General features: G+C 35.0%; 1 protein-coding gene across 4 annotated transcripts in view; it reads right to left on the bottom strand.

Moving 5' to 3' along the window:
• ATP2B2 (ATPase plasma membrane Ca2+ transporting 2) overlaps positions 1–18,959 on the bottom strand; it is a 180,197-nt gene that overhangs the window by 11,483 nt on the left and 149,755 nt on the right. For all 4 annotated transcript variants that reach the window (XM_026061170.1, XM_026061168.1, XM_026061169.1 and 1 more), the window contains 4 exons: positions 16,198–16,411; positions 12,579–12,790; positions 9,466–9,573; positions 5,926–6,108 (listed from right to left, as the gene is read on the bottom strand). In XM_026061170.1, coding sequence (XP_025916955.1) covers positions 5,926–6,108; positions 9,466–9,573; positions 12,579–12,790; positions 16,198–16,411 — 717 coding nt within the window. The remainder of the gene's footprint in view (positions 1–5,925; positions 6,109–9,465; positions 9,574–12,578; positions 12,791–16,197; positions 16,412–18,959) is intronic.

The raw sequence follows: 18,959 nt of genomic DNA, 5'->3' as shown, positions 1-18,959 counted from the left end.
AAGATTAACATTTTAATCTTTATACACAACACTTAAAAATTACACAGAAAATGATGACCTCATTTGAATATTGCAGTAAATCACATTACCATTTTCTACTTGTTATTTTTCTATGCATATTTTATCTGCTGTTTGATATATCTGTTTTGAATACCTTCATGAGTACTTTAATCATGACCTCAGAATAGGAGCTAAAGAAAGAGCTGAGTATTTCAAGACCACCTTTGCCATCAGTTTAACCCAAAATATTCAGGCTGTAAGTATAAAAGGTAAAGCCAGCGAACGGCAGTAGATGATAGCAAAGAATGAATATAAACTGTAAATCCCTGCACCCCAAAAATGTCCTCTTGGTTACATAAAAACAACAACAACATGACAAAGCAGTAGCAGCATCCATTAGAAGATTACACCCAACCATTATTTGAAGCCCACTGCTCCCATATTTGTATTCTTGCAACCCAGGTTTCTGAAGAGAGATTGCCTGTAAAGTGGTTGGGAGAAGGTGAAGTGGTGTCTTCGGCAAAATAGCACAAACCTTGGTGCAAGCGCTCCTAAATTTTCCAAGTTGAAAGCATTATAATAACTAGCTAACATTTTCTACCTTGTGAAGAAAACTAATGTTTTCTTAGGAATAAATGAATTCATATGGCTTCACCTTTAATAAAATAGACTCATCCCCTTCCATTATCTTAGTCTTTAGAAATCATTGTTTATTTTCCTGCATGTTTTTATTTTAGTCCTATCAAAGAGAGCTGTAAAAGGGATTAAAGGTGTAAAATTATCACACTATGCACTGAAATTTTACTGTACAAATATGGAACAGCTGATTTGTTCACTGACCCATTGTTTTCCAGTATGAATCGTGGATACAATGTGTATTAAATGAAAATAAATGGGCACACTAATAGATGTGCAGTATTAAGCAGTCATTACAACATTTTGCAGCTTTGCTCTCAGTGTTTTCTGCAGGAGACTTATTTTGGATTACATCTCCAATATCACAGTTAAAAAATACAATACTGGGTGACTCAGCATGTGGAATAGCAGTACAAGTGCATCATTAGCTAAGGTGTACACTGGCATCTAGAAAAGAATATATGGCTCAAACTGCTGGTTACATATGAAGTCGTGTTAAATACTCACCTGAAATATTCACTGTACAAAAGTAGAATTAAATACAGATCCTGGGTTTTCATGATCTGACACAGGTGATAGAGCACTCTTCAAAAGAGAACATTCAAAACAAGATTTTAAAGACTTACTGAGAGCATAAAGTGCATATCACTGTGGAAGACACAGCTGATAAATCCTAAGCCAAAGGATATTTTTAGATGTACAAAATGCCCTTCTAATAAACTAAAAGGAAAAACCCTAATATAAGTAATAGGGGAAAGATAGAGGAAGATCTGTATTTAATAATATCTCCAGAGAACAGGAATTAGAGTTGTGTAATTTACTCTTTCTCCTGAGGAAAGTAACTACAGATCTTCACTGACAGAATCTATAGGGTGAGGATGAACAGCTCTTCAGAATCTAAAAGGCTGAACATGCATGGTTGTGTTCAGCCTGAAGTCAAGAAACATGAAGAAGAGAAGAATTTTGTCCAGCAATTTATCTTCCAAAACCAGAATACAATAAAGAAGAGAGAGCAGCTCCAAATAAATAAATAAATAATGCATTTTAAATTAAGATACTTTCATAATTACTAAACAATACATTTTGTTAGAACAATTCAATTTGCTAAAAAAGAGAAAGTTTAGTTTGATTAGAGAAAAAATGATGTTCTATATTTATAATTTATTTGTATGGTTGGAATTTTTCATTCATCTTTCTGCATTTTTATACTATTTTCTATACTGTAGAAGGTTTTTAGATATGCACAGTTAATAAAAATATTAGTGATTAGCAGTTTAAAAAACTGATCTTATCCCTGCAAAATAGCCCTGGCAGAACATCAAAACTTTTCTTCTTTTGCTTAACAAGGAACAGATTTTCAGTGAGCATTTAAGTTGCCATTCATGTTAAAAGGTCCCAGGTATCATTCAGCTAACCTGCATTTTTTTTTTTTTTCTGTAGAACAAGAATGGTTTGGCATGGTTCTGTCACTGAATAATAATTTGCTTTACTTTATTTCACATGAAATAGAATAGTTTCCATTCTACTTACGCTGGGCCACTTCAATGAAATACTATATGGAATGCCATAAAAGGAGGTGCTCCCTTTTTTTCTAGTTTCAAAATCACTTGCTAAGAGTGACTTACATTGCTGTGAGGTTTGCCTTGGTTCAAGGAGATAATTTATAATGCAGAACGGAAAAGAAAGAAAATGCAGTACAGCATCTCTACTTATATTTGAATATCTAAAGGAAAATCTGCTTTTTTCAGTAGCAGTTTCTAGAAATTTAAAATTTTGAAACTTTAAAATACACAAAGACTTTTTGGTAGCAATTAATATGGCAGCCATGCATTTCACAGCTTTTGCTTTTATCCTCAAAACACTTCTAATTTTAAGGTAGTTTTTAGGTAGCTTTTTTTCCCCTTAAGCAGATAGAGCAAACTTTGAGGTAGAGGGAAGAATCAGGCCCTGTGTTCTGAAAGCCTGACATATAGTTTGAGAAGTTTTCAAACCTTCGCACTTCACAATCTTCATGTTTTTCCATACTTAAAAGTGAGGTAACTACAGAAAGTTTTCCTTATACATGTAAAGGGACATAATGATTTTCTGTTGTTACTCAGGTAATGCAGTTTGTCTGAAGGTGAACTGGATTAACTTTTCAAAGACTATTAGGTCTGTCAAGATGGCATGATCAGTCCAATCTCAACTCTTTCTTTCCTTAAGAATTAAGGATTCATGAAAATTGCAACAGACACTTGGAAAACAATGCCGAAAAACAGCAGAGGTGAAAAGGTCCTGGCTTCTATGGAATTTGAGACCACCTTTCTATTTTATGATACAAATATCATAAAATAGAGCTAAGATGAGACATTTGTGAAATCTCACATGCTACTAGTCTTCTGAGAGGTATCCAGTAAGGAAACCGCATCCATTCAGAAACGGCATGAAGTATATTTATAAGACAACAAAATAGCTAAATGAACATAAGCAGACAAAAAAAAAAGAAAGTAAATCAGAATTACATAGCCCATTTCCTTGACTTAGTTATATGAATTTTTCATGCACCTTTCTTGTAAAGTAAATTCATGCAAGTACAGCATGAAATAGAGGTATCTCTAAGATTTCAGTATGAAGAAGCAATGGTGGAAATCCTTTCCCTGGCACCAAGTGTGAATGCTCTGTTTTGAGAGAGAATGAACAAGAGAGAAAGAAATATTTGCAAAGAAATATACTGCAGAAAGAAATATACTGCAAAGTTTCTGTCAGTTTGGATGATTTTTTATTGGAGTGATACAAGTGACATCTGTCAGTTACCTGAAAAAAACTACTGTAGATTCTTTAGAGCCTTCTTAGGGGTGAAGGCTTTTGTTGGGTGCTGTGGCTATCTGTCCAGTAATGATCAAATAGAAAATAAAAAATATATGTATTATCTAAAATACAGCATAAGTGTATGGTGGTGGAAACTGGTCTTGTCCAGACTTGAATGATCAATCTAGTCGTCAGAGAGTCTATAGTTTATTCCTAATCTTACTGTCATCCTCTTACATATATAAAGCGAGGGGATGCTCTACCTTCTTCTTCTGCATCTCCAGAAGTGCATTAGACATCAGAGGATTCTTGCAAATCCTCCAGCTCCCCAAGGATGCTACAGACATCCTCATCTTCTTCCATCAACTCTTCTTTAGATGGCTTCCTGAGAAATGTAGTACAAGTGTATGAATTCATTTGGATGGGCCACAACACATAGCGCATCAAAATGCACTCGACTCAAGTCCATCCAAGAATGGATCTAATTTGACCTGCATATAGGTTCATCACTCTCCAGTGGACATCTTGTAATTGCATTTTGAACTCTTAATGAATCTGTTGAATCTTTTTCCGTTATCATTCCACAGATGTGAAATGGATGTAAAAATCAAGGTCACTGAATAAACAAAACGAAGGGGAAAAAAAAAAATCACAGAGGCCTCTTGGCAAGAAAGGAAACAATATATCCTACCAGAGATATTTCTACAACTAAGAGCAGAAAGGAAACTAAGGAGATGAATGTTAGCAAAGAAACATAATTAATGTTTATTTTGTTTTAAATAGTATAAAAGAATAATAATTTATCTGTGAATTAAGTGGACAAAGATATATAGAAGAACTAAAAGCTACCTCTGAGACTAGAAAAAGAACTGAAAGGCTGTAATTTGCTTTTTTGTTCTTGTAGTTGTTTACACTCACCACAACCAGAAAGACATCCTGACAGAAATGCCAACAGACAACACTGCTCCTACAGCCACGAGGAAGAAAAGAATGCATATTTAGGTGTCATCTCTCCATAATGATAACCATTACCTGGGCACCTGTTTGTCACCTTTATGGTGGGAGGAACTGTGACATTTTGAATTTTCTCTACTGATGAGTGCTCCTGACTCAATAGATTCAAGACACAAAACCCCAAAGCTGAAAATCTGTATTTAATTACTTACCTAAGAACCTTGGGAATACACCCAAAGCCTTAATATCTCTAACAGCAGTTTCCACCTTTTTTCCTTCTTTCTCTGCTATGGTGCACTAAAGAGAGCTAACTGCCCTAGCTTCTGCTGCTTTCTCCCTTTTTTTCTAAAATGAATGCCTGTATCTCTTTCTCCAGAAAAAAAATGTATTAATTTGTGATGGAAAAGGGGAGAAAGTACTATATATCTCAAATTAAGCCAAAAACCTCAAACAAAAAATCTTGTGAGATAAAATGTTTTTAAAGGATTCTTTAAAGAGAAGGGGAGAGTTTTCTAATTATTCACTTCTTTTTCCTGTAAGCAGCATGTAAAACATTCACAGAACCATCTGATATCGGGGGAGTACATATCTGGCTTTTAAAGCTGCTGTCTTCTGCAAGCTGGCACAAATACTTGAAATTATAAAGACTAATGTGCTATAAAACATGCTACTTCACTGCAACTGAAAAAGGCAAAATAATTCAAAATAGTTCATTTTTAACACTACAGGACAAATTTTACTGAATAGTCTAAAATATATAAAATTTAGCACAATGATTCCATTCATATATATCATTCATCTGGATCCTTTCATTTTCCTTCAAAAATGCCATGGATTTTTGTATTTAGAAGAAGTTATAAAGAAAAGAAGGCATTTGTAACAGATCATCCGTAGCAGCCAACAAATACATTTCAGTGTTTAATGGATGCTTAGGCCCTTACTACTAAAAATAAACCCAGGACCACATTTTTCGTGACCTTATAGGAAAGACAATAAATTCCTTCCAATCATGATATACGTATGGAGACAGAACAGAAAAGATTTTTTTTTAATCAAATGGTACCTTACACTTAAGGTGTGGCCCAGTAATTTAAGCTATTCTGTTATTGCAGAAGTGGAAGCAACAATGTATCTTTGACAAAATACAATGGTATGTTTTAAAAAGCGTTCATAACATTTTGCTAGTCATTGTGACAGCTAACATTTTTCAAGTGGCTCCCTTTTATCAGTTGTCATCCCTGAAGTAGAAAAATGGATGTCCATTCACAATGGTGTGCAAAACAAAAGTATTCCCATTTTTTGCATATTTTCATTTTATAACATTTTCACTTTATCTCTCATGCCATACATGCATACTTTTTTCTTTTTTTAAGTTCACCCGTTTTATTATGTCATAGGTTCCTCATGCGTAAATAGTAAAGCAATTAACAAGTACCATATTTCCCCCACACAGACTCTGTCTGTGGCTTTCCTTGTGACATTATCTTGCCTTGATCAAAGATTAAGTATATTTTTTTCTAGACTTTGTGGGCCTTTACTTTAGCATACCTGGGTTTGGATTCTGTTGAGCCCTCTGAACCAGAGGATTTGTCCACGTCGAAGTTCTCTCTCTGCATGATCGATTTCTTCAACATCTTCATTGAGCTCTTCTTCCGGGACTTCCTCTTTTTCAGTGAGCCGCCCTGCCTCCTTTAAAAACTTTAGCCTACTTGTTGGGATGGTTGCAATGACCTGAAAATTATATTATAAAAAATGCTGAAAGCATAAGCCTCATTCAATAACAATAGTATAACAATCTGCTAATTACAAAAAAGCCCTGATATTTTAGTGAGACTTGTAATCTTTCTGGAAAGCTAAGCTAAGCGTATTCATAACGGTGCTTTATATTTATCTAACTCTATTTTAGCCCAAGGCACTTTACAGAGTTCTTACTATGTAAATAGTCAGCATTACTTGCATTATTAAACCACTTTGATAATACACAGCTGTGGAGCTAGTTTCAGTCTGGAAAGAAATGTCATCCTTCCTCAAAAACTAAAGGGTTGTGAATGTAATTATTTAAAGGAAGCTTAAACTAAACTAAAACTAAACTAAACTAAAAACTAAACTAAAGCAGGATTGATACATCTGCATCTAGGGTTTGGGGATTCCTAACGATTGATAACAGTCAAGTATCTGTTTATGTGAGCTGAAAATTAGTTGCCTCTCATCCTTATAAATCGCCTAACACTGTGTTGGTTCGTGTATTCAGCTTTCCTTTGATTCAGCAAATCAGAATGCTCTTTCCAGCATTTAACATAAACGAGGCTTCTGGGGCTTGGGGTTTGAACATCTCCCTGTTGGGCTTTTTGTAGGTCTGTCACTTGCTCTGTGCCCCTACTATTGATATATTCTGGGTAACTCAGTTCTTTTCCATATTCTTTCTGGCTGCCAAAATTAATTACTTGGAAGTAATTAATACAGAAGATGGCTAATAATCTTAAAAATTTACAAATACTATAATTAAACTGTGTTATAACACAATTATTTTAAATACATTTCAGTGTTGCCTTCTTGGGCAGTCATTTTCTCTTTGTTCTGATTTTGTCAGCTTGAATAAAAATACGAGCCCTTGGCTATTTAAACAAGACATGTTACCTGGAAAGCTAAACATTTTGAATGCTTAAAAAAAATCTACAGAGTTAACTATTAGACCCATTTAGCATAAAAGTGCTGTAATTTTGTTCTTGTTTCAGCAGTTAAGTGATCACATCTCTGAAGCCCAAGTGCATGAAAAATGGAGCCAGCTGAAACAGGAAGGCTTTTTTGCAGATATGAAATTACTACTATGGGACATTTGAAACTGAGGAAAGGTTGCTATCTGCTGGATGAAGTTATTGTCAACTTTGCGATAATGATTTCTTTGCGATCCACCTTCTGGGTCCATCTTCTTTCATGTGAAACCCTAAGTCTTGGTGTTCATTTCTGCAGCCCTCTGGCATGTGACATTGTCCAGCCCACATAATCCGCAGCAAAGGCTAAGCTAAGTAATCCTGAAAATCAGAGTATCAAAGCCACTCCAGCTAAGTAGACGGACTGTATAGAAGCTTTTAAGTTAAAAAAAAAAAAAGAAGAAGAAGAATTTTTCCAATTTCTACACTGCTGAGAAACGTTTTTAAAGCTCACACTTGTGTTTTAAAACATGACGTGAATTTGGAAAATTAATGAGATTGATGTGATGTCAGCAAAGACAGAACAGGAGAAAAAAGAAAAGGGTAAGTGCTAGTCTTTGAAATACCTACTGGAACTGCTTCAGCTTTCCAGCTTTCAAAAAATTAAAATACCAACACTCTACAGAAAGAGTCTACTTAAAATTGTTTGTATTGTATCTTATGAAACTGATCTGGATGACGTGCTTGCAAGACAGTATGTACAGAAACAAGCAATACCACATTTGATAGTGATTCTGCATGATGGCACATACCTCTTATTCAGGACCTCTCTCAGCCAGGCTGACAGATTCTGCCCTAATTCTTTTCTTAGGGTGTTTAGGTGTTGGGTTTTGTTTTTTTTTTCCTCCCCATATCTGCAGACACCTACCCATTTCAGTTAATGGTAGACTCAATAGACTGGATGTAGATGAAAAAATTAAATGTTATTCTCAAGAAAACTATCAAATTAAGACCATGGTTTTCAAAAGTGATGAATAATGTAGGGAATGTAACTTAAAATACTTTAGAAGGACCTAGCTGATTTTAGAAGTCAGCTATCAAACTGACTTTAGGTTTTCCCCAGCAACTGCCATAACTCAAAATCCTGTCTTGGGGTAATAACTACATTAACACAATTTAACAGTGGTGGTTTTCAGCAGCATGTACATAAAAGTTGTCATCACACAGAGCTTATTTCTGAAAAAAAATCTGTAGCCCAACTGTCCAGAAGGGTTTCCCAGTTAATTTTTTTCATAAGAGGAAAAAAAAACAGTTTTGAAAGCTAGCCTCTATTCATTATAATTCTTTTGGAATCATTTCAATATTCCAATTGCAATTGAAAATTTCTTGCCTATCTCTTCATAGTGGCAAACTAGTTGGTCCCTATGTATGTTTGCCCCTGAAAAGCAAAATATTACTTCAGATTTGTTTTACTGTGTCAGGTAGTATCAACTTAAAACCATTAAAATGCATTTACAGATGAAAAACATTATTATTACTTTTGTAATAGGTGTTTGGACATTGAAGGGTAATGTAGTGTTTTAACAATCCTTCAAGTCATATCTGTCATGTTACTTCCAGACAACTAATTATGGAACTTATTTTTCTTATAAGTACTTTCTTTTTCATCTATATTTAATTTTATATTAGCTAATGGTGACAAAGGTTTTAGCAGAATTTACAAATGGCACCTGGATTAAACTGCACCTTTTTGTATCTAATCTAGGAAAAAAGGATTTTTCTTTCATCCCCTCTTCCATCCTTGGCACATAGGAATAGATGGATGGGAGATCAGAATCAAGATTTAGTATACACTCAGGTGTATATTAAACACACAGGAGATCACAATATTTCTTAGTTAGTCCTATGTCAGTAACAAGGCTATCGTGAATTGAGAAGACTGGCAGATTCAGCAAGGAAATGAGCGGGTGGACTTAGAAATGGAACTTGTTTTCACTTTCAAAAATTCGCTGTGGCAGAACATACACATGTCACATTGGGTTCTCTGTTGCAGGAAAGTTTGTAGTGCATTTGCCCTTACTATATGTCTTTTTTTGTGACTAGAGGACTAGGCTATGAATCAAACGTCTTTCACACATAAGCCTAACTCAGGACAACCTTGGTGATAGCATGCCCTCCTTAGAGAAAGAAAAGATATGAATATTAACAAAAATCAAAAGGAACAATGGGATAAATTATCTTTGCTGCTATCCGTTGTTGAAGTACTTAGAGAACTACCTTTATTTCAATGTGTGCCAAATATGACATTTTGAGAGATCAAGGAAACAACAATATACTAAGATTACGAACATTATTTGTGTGTGACTGTTTGCAAAATCAGATCTTTGATCATTTTGTAAAAATAGAAGAAATCTGCACATTCCTGAATAATGCTTACCTGACCCCAAACAAGTTCTCCTAATCCAATAAATACACACCACATCCATTGGTCAAGCTGCAGGGGAGAACAGCTAAATGGTTTTCCTCCAAACTGGACAATTACTATCTACAAAGAAAAGCAGAGATGAGGGAGGTAAATATTTTGTCTAAGGAGGAAAAAAACCAAACCTTACAGTGATTATTTTACTTGAAATTTACTCTCTCTTTCTACACATTACAGCTCTGCCTGTTTGATTACAACTTTACCAGAATAGTCAAGCATATTAACCTACTAATCTATGGTTTAGTGGACCGAATGTAAAGATCACCCAAAGCCAGGATACAGAATACAATCTTATGTTCCAGATCTGTCAGTTGACACTAAGTGGTACTAAGGCAGGTTAACAGAAGTCTACCAGAAGTACATTTTTGGAGCCCATCCAGTGAAAACCACAGAAGCTCAGTCACTGAAAATAAAACACACAAACTTATGCACTCTGAATTAAAGGTCAAAATTGAGTATTATTTCATTTTATGTAGAAAATAGTCATACTAGTTCAGACTAAGGCTTCCTTAGCCTCATATCTAACAGCAGTCACATATGAATGCCCAGGAAGAAAGAAAATAAGACTGCCCCGAAATACTTTCCCAGCATCTGAGTATCCTCAGCTAAGGGATTTACTGAGCTTGACATAGTTTATTTTGGAATGTCCATTGCACACTTATGTTATCTGTGTTATCCTGAATAGACTGCCAAAATTTAGTCCTGTTGGAGAAAGAGGATGGAAAAAACACACACCAAAAGCACTTATTTGTACCTTGCAGAAAGGATAACCAATACATACAGACAATTTTTTAAGCCTGGTTAGATTGAGCTGGTTTTGTTAACTGAAAATCAGATTTTATTGGTATTTTTTATTAGTATTGCTGCTGCAGAACCAGCAACCTGAAATCACAGGCCAGAGATTTAAATAGTTAAAGGCTGCAAAATGAAAGTTAAAAATAATTGTCCAGTCTAAAACATGAAATGACACTAATACATAAAATGGTTGCCTTCCTCTGTGAGTAAACAAACACAAGCTATGAACACAGACTTACTCTATGTGAAGTTCAAATATAAGAAGAAAGGTATCAAAGGGGGGAATGCATAGGAGGTGGAAAAATGATTGGAGACAGTAAAGAAAAAGGAGACCAACCAAAAATCTCAATATACTGTTAAGAAAGATTAAAAGAAAGATATTACAACTCCACATTGGGAGATTTACAAATGCTAGATAAGATATATTTTAATCCATCTTCCTCCACTGTAAAAATCTTTTTTATTCTGAAAATAGAGAAGGGGTTGAAAAATAAGAGAAAGATACTGTTTGTCTGAGGAGAGGAGCATTAACTATCCTTTTATTTATTAAGCTGCTGAAGCTCTCGCAGAAGCATTTTCTGATCCGTATCAAGCATGTATTTTAATAGGCTCCTCCTTTTTACTTTGAAAATTTGGCCACTTTGCTGCTAGCTTTTACTTCTTGGGGGATGAGGGAAGGAGTTGGGGGAGGATGGTTAATTGGAGCTATTGCACTCAAGAGATCAAATACCAAAGCCAGTTAGTCTGTACTTCACAGAAAGTGTAGTTAAAAGACAGGGCCCTAAACAAGTTTTAAACATGAAATAAAATAAGACTGTACTTGCCTCCAACACTTTCATAAACTCACACATCCATCTACATATGCCAAACTCCCACAGGTAATCACCTTTCTTTGGAATAACATGCTTGGCTTACACAACCAGCTACCATAACACATAGCCAAAATAGTAGATACCATTCTGAGATGCTTCAGCAAGCAACATTATGCAAAGTTGTATTTCCACAATGTAATAAACAAAGTGGAAAAATTAATAGAATAACCTTTTATTCTCCCAAGAAAAATGATCTGGCTTTAAAAAAGACACTGAAAAACAAATAGGAGTCACAGACTAACCACTTTTATCCTACAATTTCCTTTTTGACTCACTGGCAGGCTGCAAGCCTAGTCATTTGGATTATGAACTGAAATTAATACTTTAGCTACTAGGAAAGCAGGGGTAGGAGGAGTGGGTAAAATCAGCAGCTGATTCAGAATTACGACTAGCAGCTGGATGGCACTTTTTCTTCAGCCAGATAGCTGAGTACTGTCGTGCCTAGAACTGGAAAAAAAATCCCCAAACACTTCCCATGATAAAAAAAATTCAGAGATGATCTGCTAGAGGCATTCTGGTTCCTGTTAGTAAACCCATCCATTCTTGAACTAGCTGTTTGACATCATTGGTGTCCTTTCTCTCACACTTAGTTTATTGAGTGATTCCCTTTTCTGTTTTTGAACCACTGTGACTCAGATTCAGATAGCTCTATCCTCCTTACTCCTCCTGTGTTAGGGGTCCCATTCCAGAATTGATCAATAATGTCAACTTAGAGATAGTTCAACTCTCAACAACTATGAGGGCTGCAGTAGACTTCTGAAAGGTATTGCCAAGTGGTGCTAAATATAGGGTAGATGCAGGCAAATGAATGGATACAGGACTAAAAGGAGGGATTAGAGTTTTTATGGAAGAAAAATTAGAATTATTTGGGAAAAATGTGCATTTCTGTAATTATATTCACAAATCACTGGGCAACAAATTTGTGACGTGTATGTAAAGAATTACTACCAAGAAGTAGTACTACGAAGTACATCAAGTAACCTTTGGTGATGGCCTTTAACCTCAGAAGAATGGATTAGCGTTAGCTATTTACAGGCTATTCATATAGTAGTAAAGAAACGTCAACTGTTTTGTTGCTGTTGGTTGATATAATATTAATAATGTCTTCTAAAAAGATAGTTACAATATCAACAAATCATGATCGCTGTTATTATTATGTATCTTCAGATCAATTCAAGATTTTACCTAGTGATAATTGTCAAAATTTATGCTATGTTAGTATGCTTACATAAAATTTTCCATTATTAACCCATGTATTGATTAAGCAAATATGTGAAACCAGATGTTTTGCTATTAATTGTGTCTCCTACAGCATTCTGATTGCCAAAAAGCATAAACAGAAAAAAAAATCCTAAGACAAATTTCTGTTGAATAGTTACTAATTCTTGCACAAATTATTACCTGAATAGCAAATGTACCCAGTACAATAGTGCAAAAAATAGGATTTCTGAAGATGCCATCGAAGACATTTCTCTCGCCATGGATTTTGCGTGCGTTGATTTCATTGAAAAGCTGCATCATGACGAAGGTGTTGAAGATAATGGTGTAGTGCTCTGAAGGAGGAGAGTGGAGTGGTGCATTCCTCCCACTGTCAATCTTAAACATTTTCTCACCTAGATATAAAACAAAAATAAAGGTTTCCACTACAATAAATTGAATTTATATTACCCTTGTTTGCCTTAGCTAGTTGCTGCCCCTTTGCTCTGCTTTACCAGCTTTCTTTCTGCACTTACTTTAATATAGGCTAAATTCTAAACTGTAGTGAGCAAAAGACATCTCAGCTTCATGAGTGAGAAGCTTCTCAAAGGATGACTTTTATCTAATAACTCAGTATATTTGCTCAAATAGTCTTCAATGGTACTTTTCCTCTGAGTAGTAACTATTCTAAGGAGTCTATTCTTTCTGATGTACCAAGAGTTAGAGACCTCTTGACAGTATGTTTGTGATTTTCTACAGCAGTTAGAAGCAACCATTCTTCAATAGTTTTTTACCCATTAACTAATCCAGTATGTCAGAACTCTTGACAACCGTTCAAGCACATTAAATGATAAAAACACAGACACTCCTGGTTTTAGATTTGTTTTTGATCATCCTATTAGTCTGCTTTGAAAGCACACCACCATGAATCACTGTCTATTTTGCTACATTGACTATCACTTTTAGAGCTTACCAATAAAAAAGTATAATACATCCCATGATGGCTAACTGTAAAAATGTGATAAGATTTGAAAAGATACCTGCACCAGCTGGACCTCTTTTCTTATTCACAAAGTTTACAGATAACACACTATTATCAAAAGAGTCATTGTCTTAAAATAAGGCTGGGGCATTCATATGAAAGAGTAAGTAACAAATGAAACAAAATAAAAGTAAAGGCAGCTATGGAAGTACCACTCATTTACATGAGCAGTGTGTTTTTAATTAAAAAAAAAAAAAACGTTTTTCTGATATCCCACTAGTATTATAATCCGAATTTCTGAAAAAAGAAGAAAGATTTCCTCAGGTTTTCTCTTGAACCTTGTAAGGTCATAATTCCATCAGCTAAGTTACCATTCATGGTTTTTTGCCTTGGAATGTTTGAGAAGTTCATGTTCAAGTCAGGGGGAATAAAAAGTATGGCTCCAGTGGGAGAATTTGGTTTATAGTCTTTTGACAGAAAGAAGCTTATAATATCACAAATATATCATTAACGCAATGTGAAGCCAGAAAAGTTGGGCTGTGAGAGAGCAGAGATTTTTAAGCAGAATATACATCTACAAACAATAGTTTGTATATATTATATTATACATTACAGAGATTATACATACTAAGAAACTATTGGAAAACATTCCCTTCCATACATACAAACAATAAAGGAAAATTTGAATGAAAGCAAATAAATGCAATGATTTTTTATATATATATACACACACAGAATCATTACATCTCTTTGCTTTCATTCAGTTTGTATTCAGTATACATACACACATACACACAAATACACAGATGATACTTTCCTCAGTTAGAATACCTATACTTACATCTCTTACCATTGCTTTACATCACTTAATTGGTAAAACAGAACATGCTGCTATCATGCAGCAACAGTGGTTAAGGCCACATCTAATTTTTATTTCTGAACATATTCCAAAAGTCATTACAGAAATAGATCAGCTTTAAGTTTGCTAGGCCTAGATCTGGAGCTGAGGTTGAGATTTTTTACTGTACAGTTTGACAGAAACAGACCATGACTTCTCAGTTTCGCAGGCCCCTGATGTCCCAAAGGTGTCAGAGGTCGGTATTTTCAAACACGTAGGTAAAATATTTATTGCCACATCATAGAAAAAATAGGGAAGAAAGGAAACATGAACTTGAGGTGCTAGTCTCTGCAGAAACCTGTGCAGTAGTAGTTGATCAAAATAGAAACAGTTCTTATTAATTTGGAATTCAGTTATTGAAAAACTGAGTTTAGAATATCACCTAACTGCTTAGAGGTCACTGGGAAAAAGAAAAGGATTTGTCTTCTTCTCCCCAAGAATTTACTTCAGTCACATAATTGATAATGAGGAAAAGCATTTTATTTTCTTCTATCTCCAACAGATGAAACTGAGCCCCTTAAAGTTTAGAAAGGATAAGACTATTTTCTAGGCTTATCAGGAAACTGGGTGGGCTGCGACCTTCAAAGTACTGCATGGGGTTTCCAGAGACACACAGAAGTAATTAGAATGAGGGAAAAGGCCTGGCTTTCTTTTTGTCTGGGCTCAGCATAAAGTATTTTAAACCCTAGTACTCATCAGAAGCCATTAGAACTCCCATAAAGTTCAGAGAATTTTTTGCTCCAAGACTCATATGACATGAATTATCAAGAGCTTCTGTGCTTGTTTTAGAGGATCTGAAAATGATAATTTTATTAGGCTGGCAAGAAGTTCTCAAAATACACTTTAAGCCTAACATGATATTAGAGATCATCTCTCTCCAAAACTTGGCAAGTCTCTCGGTTTGAATAGCTCCAGTATGAAGAGGCCATCACTTCCTCTGAGCATCCTAAATAAGCTCCTACTTGTTACTAAGGTGGAGCAAGATTTTCACAAATGAGATCAAAAACCTCCTAAGATTTTTACAACCACAAATTTATGTTTACAGCTTATATGGAAGTCTGTATATAGCTGATAAAAAGAAATCTGAAAGAAAACACATGCAGTTTAACAGCAATGGCATTGTCAAGAACACAATACCCAGTTGATAAAATTATCAGCCATTTAAGCAAATTCCCTCATTATCATGGAACAACAGCAATCTATTATTATCCCCTACTCTTCCCTGCAATAAGAAACATTCCTCCTCCTTCCCTCCCCTCTCCCAGATACAACCTATAAAAAGCATCTGTTGCTAGCAAGGCCTGAATAAGAGCCCAGAAGTAATAGGGTGAAAATAATTAGATACTTGTTTTCATTTAATACCCGTTCTAAGTATTAAATCTCAAAGAATCTTATTTGTATCATGTAGTACTGATTAATTGCTTGTCTATATTACTTAAGTTCCATATTATTTCTTGATAGACTATAGCAAACATTTTGCTCCCTGATTAGAGCATCTCCAGGCAGTGGTAAAATGGATTTTGATTTTTGTTGGTTTTGTTTTATTTGTTGCTAAAGATGACAAGTCCCAAAATGAAATTTCAGCATAGAAGGAGCAGGACTCAGATACTCTGATTAAAATATAACCTTTTATGTTATATCTTTAGAAATACTGCCAAAGCCCAAACCTAGATTTTGCTTAGGAGGCAAAAAAACTGCACAGAGGCCCTTCCCAGCGCAAAGAACATATGAAAAGTGAGTAAATTATCCCCTTCTTTCTATTGACCCTCTGTTGGGTCTGTTAAGTTTCCCCTAATGTTTCTGATCCCACTGTACTGCTAGCTGTTCAACTGCAACAGGCTTAATATGTGCATTAAGCAGCTACATTTAATGCATTTTTACATGTGAGGCTTCAAGATCAAGCTGCTTCTAAACTAAGCAACAAGCCTAACAAACTTTCTTACCAACAAAAAGAAGTGTGAATATGAGAGTAAGCTGATAAACAGCATGGCCCAGGATGTTCTTCATCATGGTGCGCGATATAAGGGGTTTGTTTCGGCCGTATGGCTTTCGGAGCAACAGGGCTTCTGTTGGGGGCTCGGTGGCCAGAGCGAGCGAGGCAAAGGTGTCCATAATTAGATTGACCCACAACATCTGCACGGCTTTTAGAGGAGAGTCCTGTGGAGACACATTAGAAAGTTACCTATATCCTAGAAAGATAAATGTTGTCAATTCATTTATTGTGTTTTCATCTTACTGCGTGACTGCAAGCACATTGGAGACAGGATACTGAAATACATGGACCTTTGCTCAGTCCCAGTATCATCCTTCTTGTATTTCTTATGCAAGAAATACACAAGAAATACAAAATGCCCCTCTTTCTGGGCAAAGATAAATGATTTTGCTCCAGTCTTTTCAATCAGGAATATTTACAATCACACAAATCTTACAAAACATAACATTAACCACTTTAAAATTCATTTTATAAAATGCTTTGTTATTTTGTGTGTCATGCTTAAATTTTCAGCTAGATTTAGGTAACTAAATAATACGAATGTATTTTTTCTTTTCTGGAAGAAAAATTATACTAACAATGTAAAAAGTCAGGTTTCACTTCATTATAATTTACTTACCTGTTTATTTAAAACAACTTGAAATTATTCAAAAATGATGGAATAATTACTAAGACATTTTTAGTACACGTCTTAAATAAGACCTTTTAAAATATCTGCGAGGAAAAAAAAAAGCCAGGTATTTGCATTAAAAATTATTCAGAAGCTCATTAAAATATATCAAAGCCTCAAAAGTAAGAAAATATTGAACCATTTACTGAATTGCAGGAAAGCATATTTGAAACTATGGAACAAAAAATGTTCACTGGATGGAAAAACAAAACTTTACTACTTGTCAGGATTAAGTATTTCTATCTGAACCAGATCACCAACCACTAGAAGGAGCTCTTTCCTCACTTAATTCAAGAAGGAAACAGTCTATGGTCATATTACAAAGTACTTTAGATGATGTTTAGAACAAAACAAAATTAAATAAATAAAGCAAACATACAGATTTCAGGAGAAAATGCTGATGACTACTAGAAGGGTTTGGCTAATGATCTCTGTCCGTAATTCTTTGGGGCAGCTGTAATACATCACTGCATCACTTCTGAGAGCCATATCAGAAAAAATGAAGTAGGTTCTTTTGTAATTCACAACTTCCTGTGCCTTTAGTCTAAATATAAAATAGGCTGCATCAGTGAGATCTGCTTTCTGTTTCAAAAAAAACATTTTATTAGGAAAACAGAAATCTGTTAAGTAATAAGATACCATTCTGACAAAATTTGTAATAGAAGGGAGTTAATCTACAATGTGAAAGTTTGAAGTTCAGAGCACTCTTTTTATGCAGTGTATTTTATCATGGTGCAGTAGTGAAGCAAAGAAGTATATGGGACAGTATACAAGCCAAATCAAGTCCAATCAAAATGAAACATTGCATTTTTTATATAAGTTCAAATAATGAGGGCTGATATCCATTCAGTATCCAAAGAAAGCATAGAGAACAAGGGTAAGTCGTTTGGTGGATTTCGTTTATATTTTAACTCTCCCTCGAGATAAGGTTTTTTTTTCCTTTCAAAAATATTTTTAAAAAAACTTAGATTCACAGATATTTTGATACATTTGATTTTAAAAAGTTCATTTTTTACTTACTCAAGGGGAATGCGAAAAGCAACCTACTATTTCTAAGTCTTACAGGTTGCATACACCAGGGAAGAGGGGATGATTAGCCTTAATAGATTCTAGACCTCTTGGTCATGGGTTGCATTACCTAGGGTTATTGGGAGAGTTTAGTTCACTCATTTGATATGCAGTTGCAGAAAAAGGAAACAGGTGTATTTTAGAGATGCCTAAAAAGTAAACCATAAGCAATCACGACAAACTTTGTCACAAATTTGAGATCTTATTAATTTTTTTTAATACTGATAGCTCAAACAAGGAGGGCACTTGTACTAAAAGCAGTTTGTTGACAGGACTCAGAGAACAAGAGAGCTGGACACAATATATAGAGATAAGGAAAGCATGTTTTCTATTGAAGAATTTGCCTTGTTTTACCTGCCTGGTTAATAAGTTTTTTTCAGAAACATTCTCTACGTTGAGATGTTATAGAAGCAGAATTTGCTGTTTCATGTGCTGACTTCCATGTCAATAAAACGAATTTGTCTGTTATGCTTATATTCAGGTGTCTATCAGAGCCTGACATATTCCTAACATAATGAGAAGTCAGATTCTCTCAGTCTTTAAATCTGTAAATTCTCTCAGTCTCTAAATCACACAACTGTAATTGGCAGTTTTGGCAACAGCATGTTCTCACCATTTCACACTGCCAATCACCTTGGGTGGCTATGGTGCCTCTAATAATTATCTATTATTGGCAGTGCTACACTGTTCAGTCAAGTGTGAAAGCTCATTCTAAGCTGAAGCCAAAACATTAAATACACATTAGTCTGGGCAGGCAGTGGAATGAAATTTCCACTGCAACTCTATCTGATTTCTGATTAGTTGGTGGAAACTGAGGAAAATACCTATCAGCTAAGGAGCTTAGCCTTCCATTACAGATTTTAGTCACTTATGCTGCGCAACTGAGATGCAAATTCAGTGCTCTTTTCACTGCACTTTGGCCACTAACTGAATAGCCAAAGAATACTTCATTCACTTTCTGACAAACTTTGCAG

Source organism: Apteryx rowi, unplaced genomic scaffold (assembly GCF_003343035.1).
Source record: "Apteryx rowi isolate R43461 unplaced genomic scaffold, aptRow1 scaffold_177, whole genome shotgun sequence".
NCBI lineage: Eukaryota > Metazoa > Chordata > Aves > Apterygiformes > Apterygidae > Apteryx > Apteryx rowi.
This window is presented reverse-complemented; position numbering and strand designations above follow the sequence as displayed.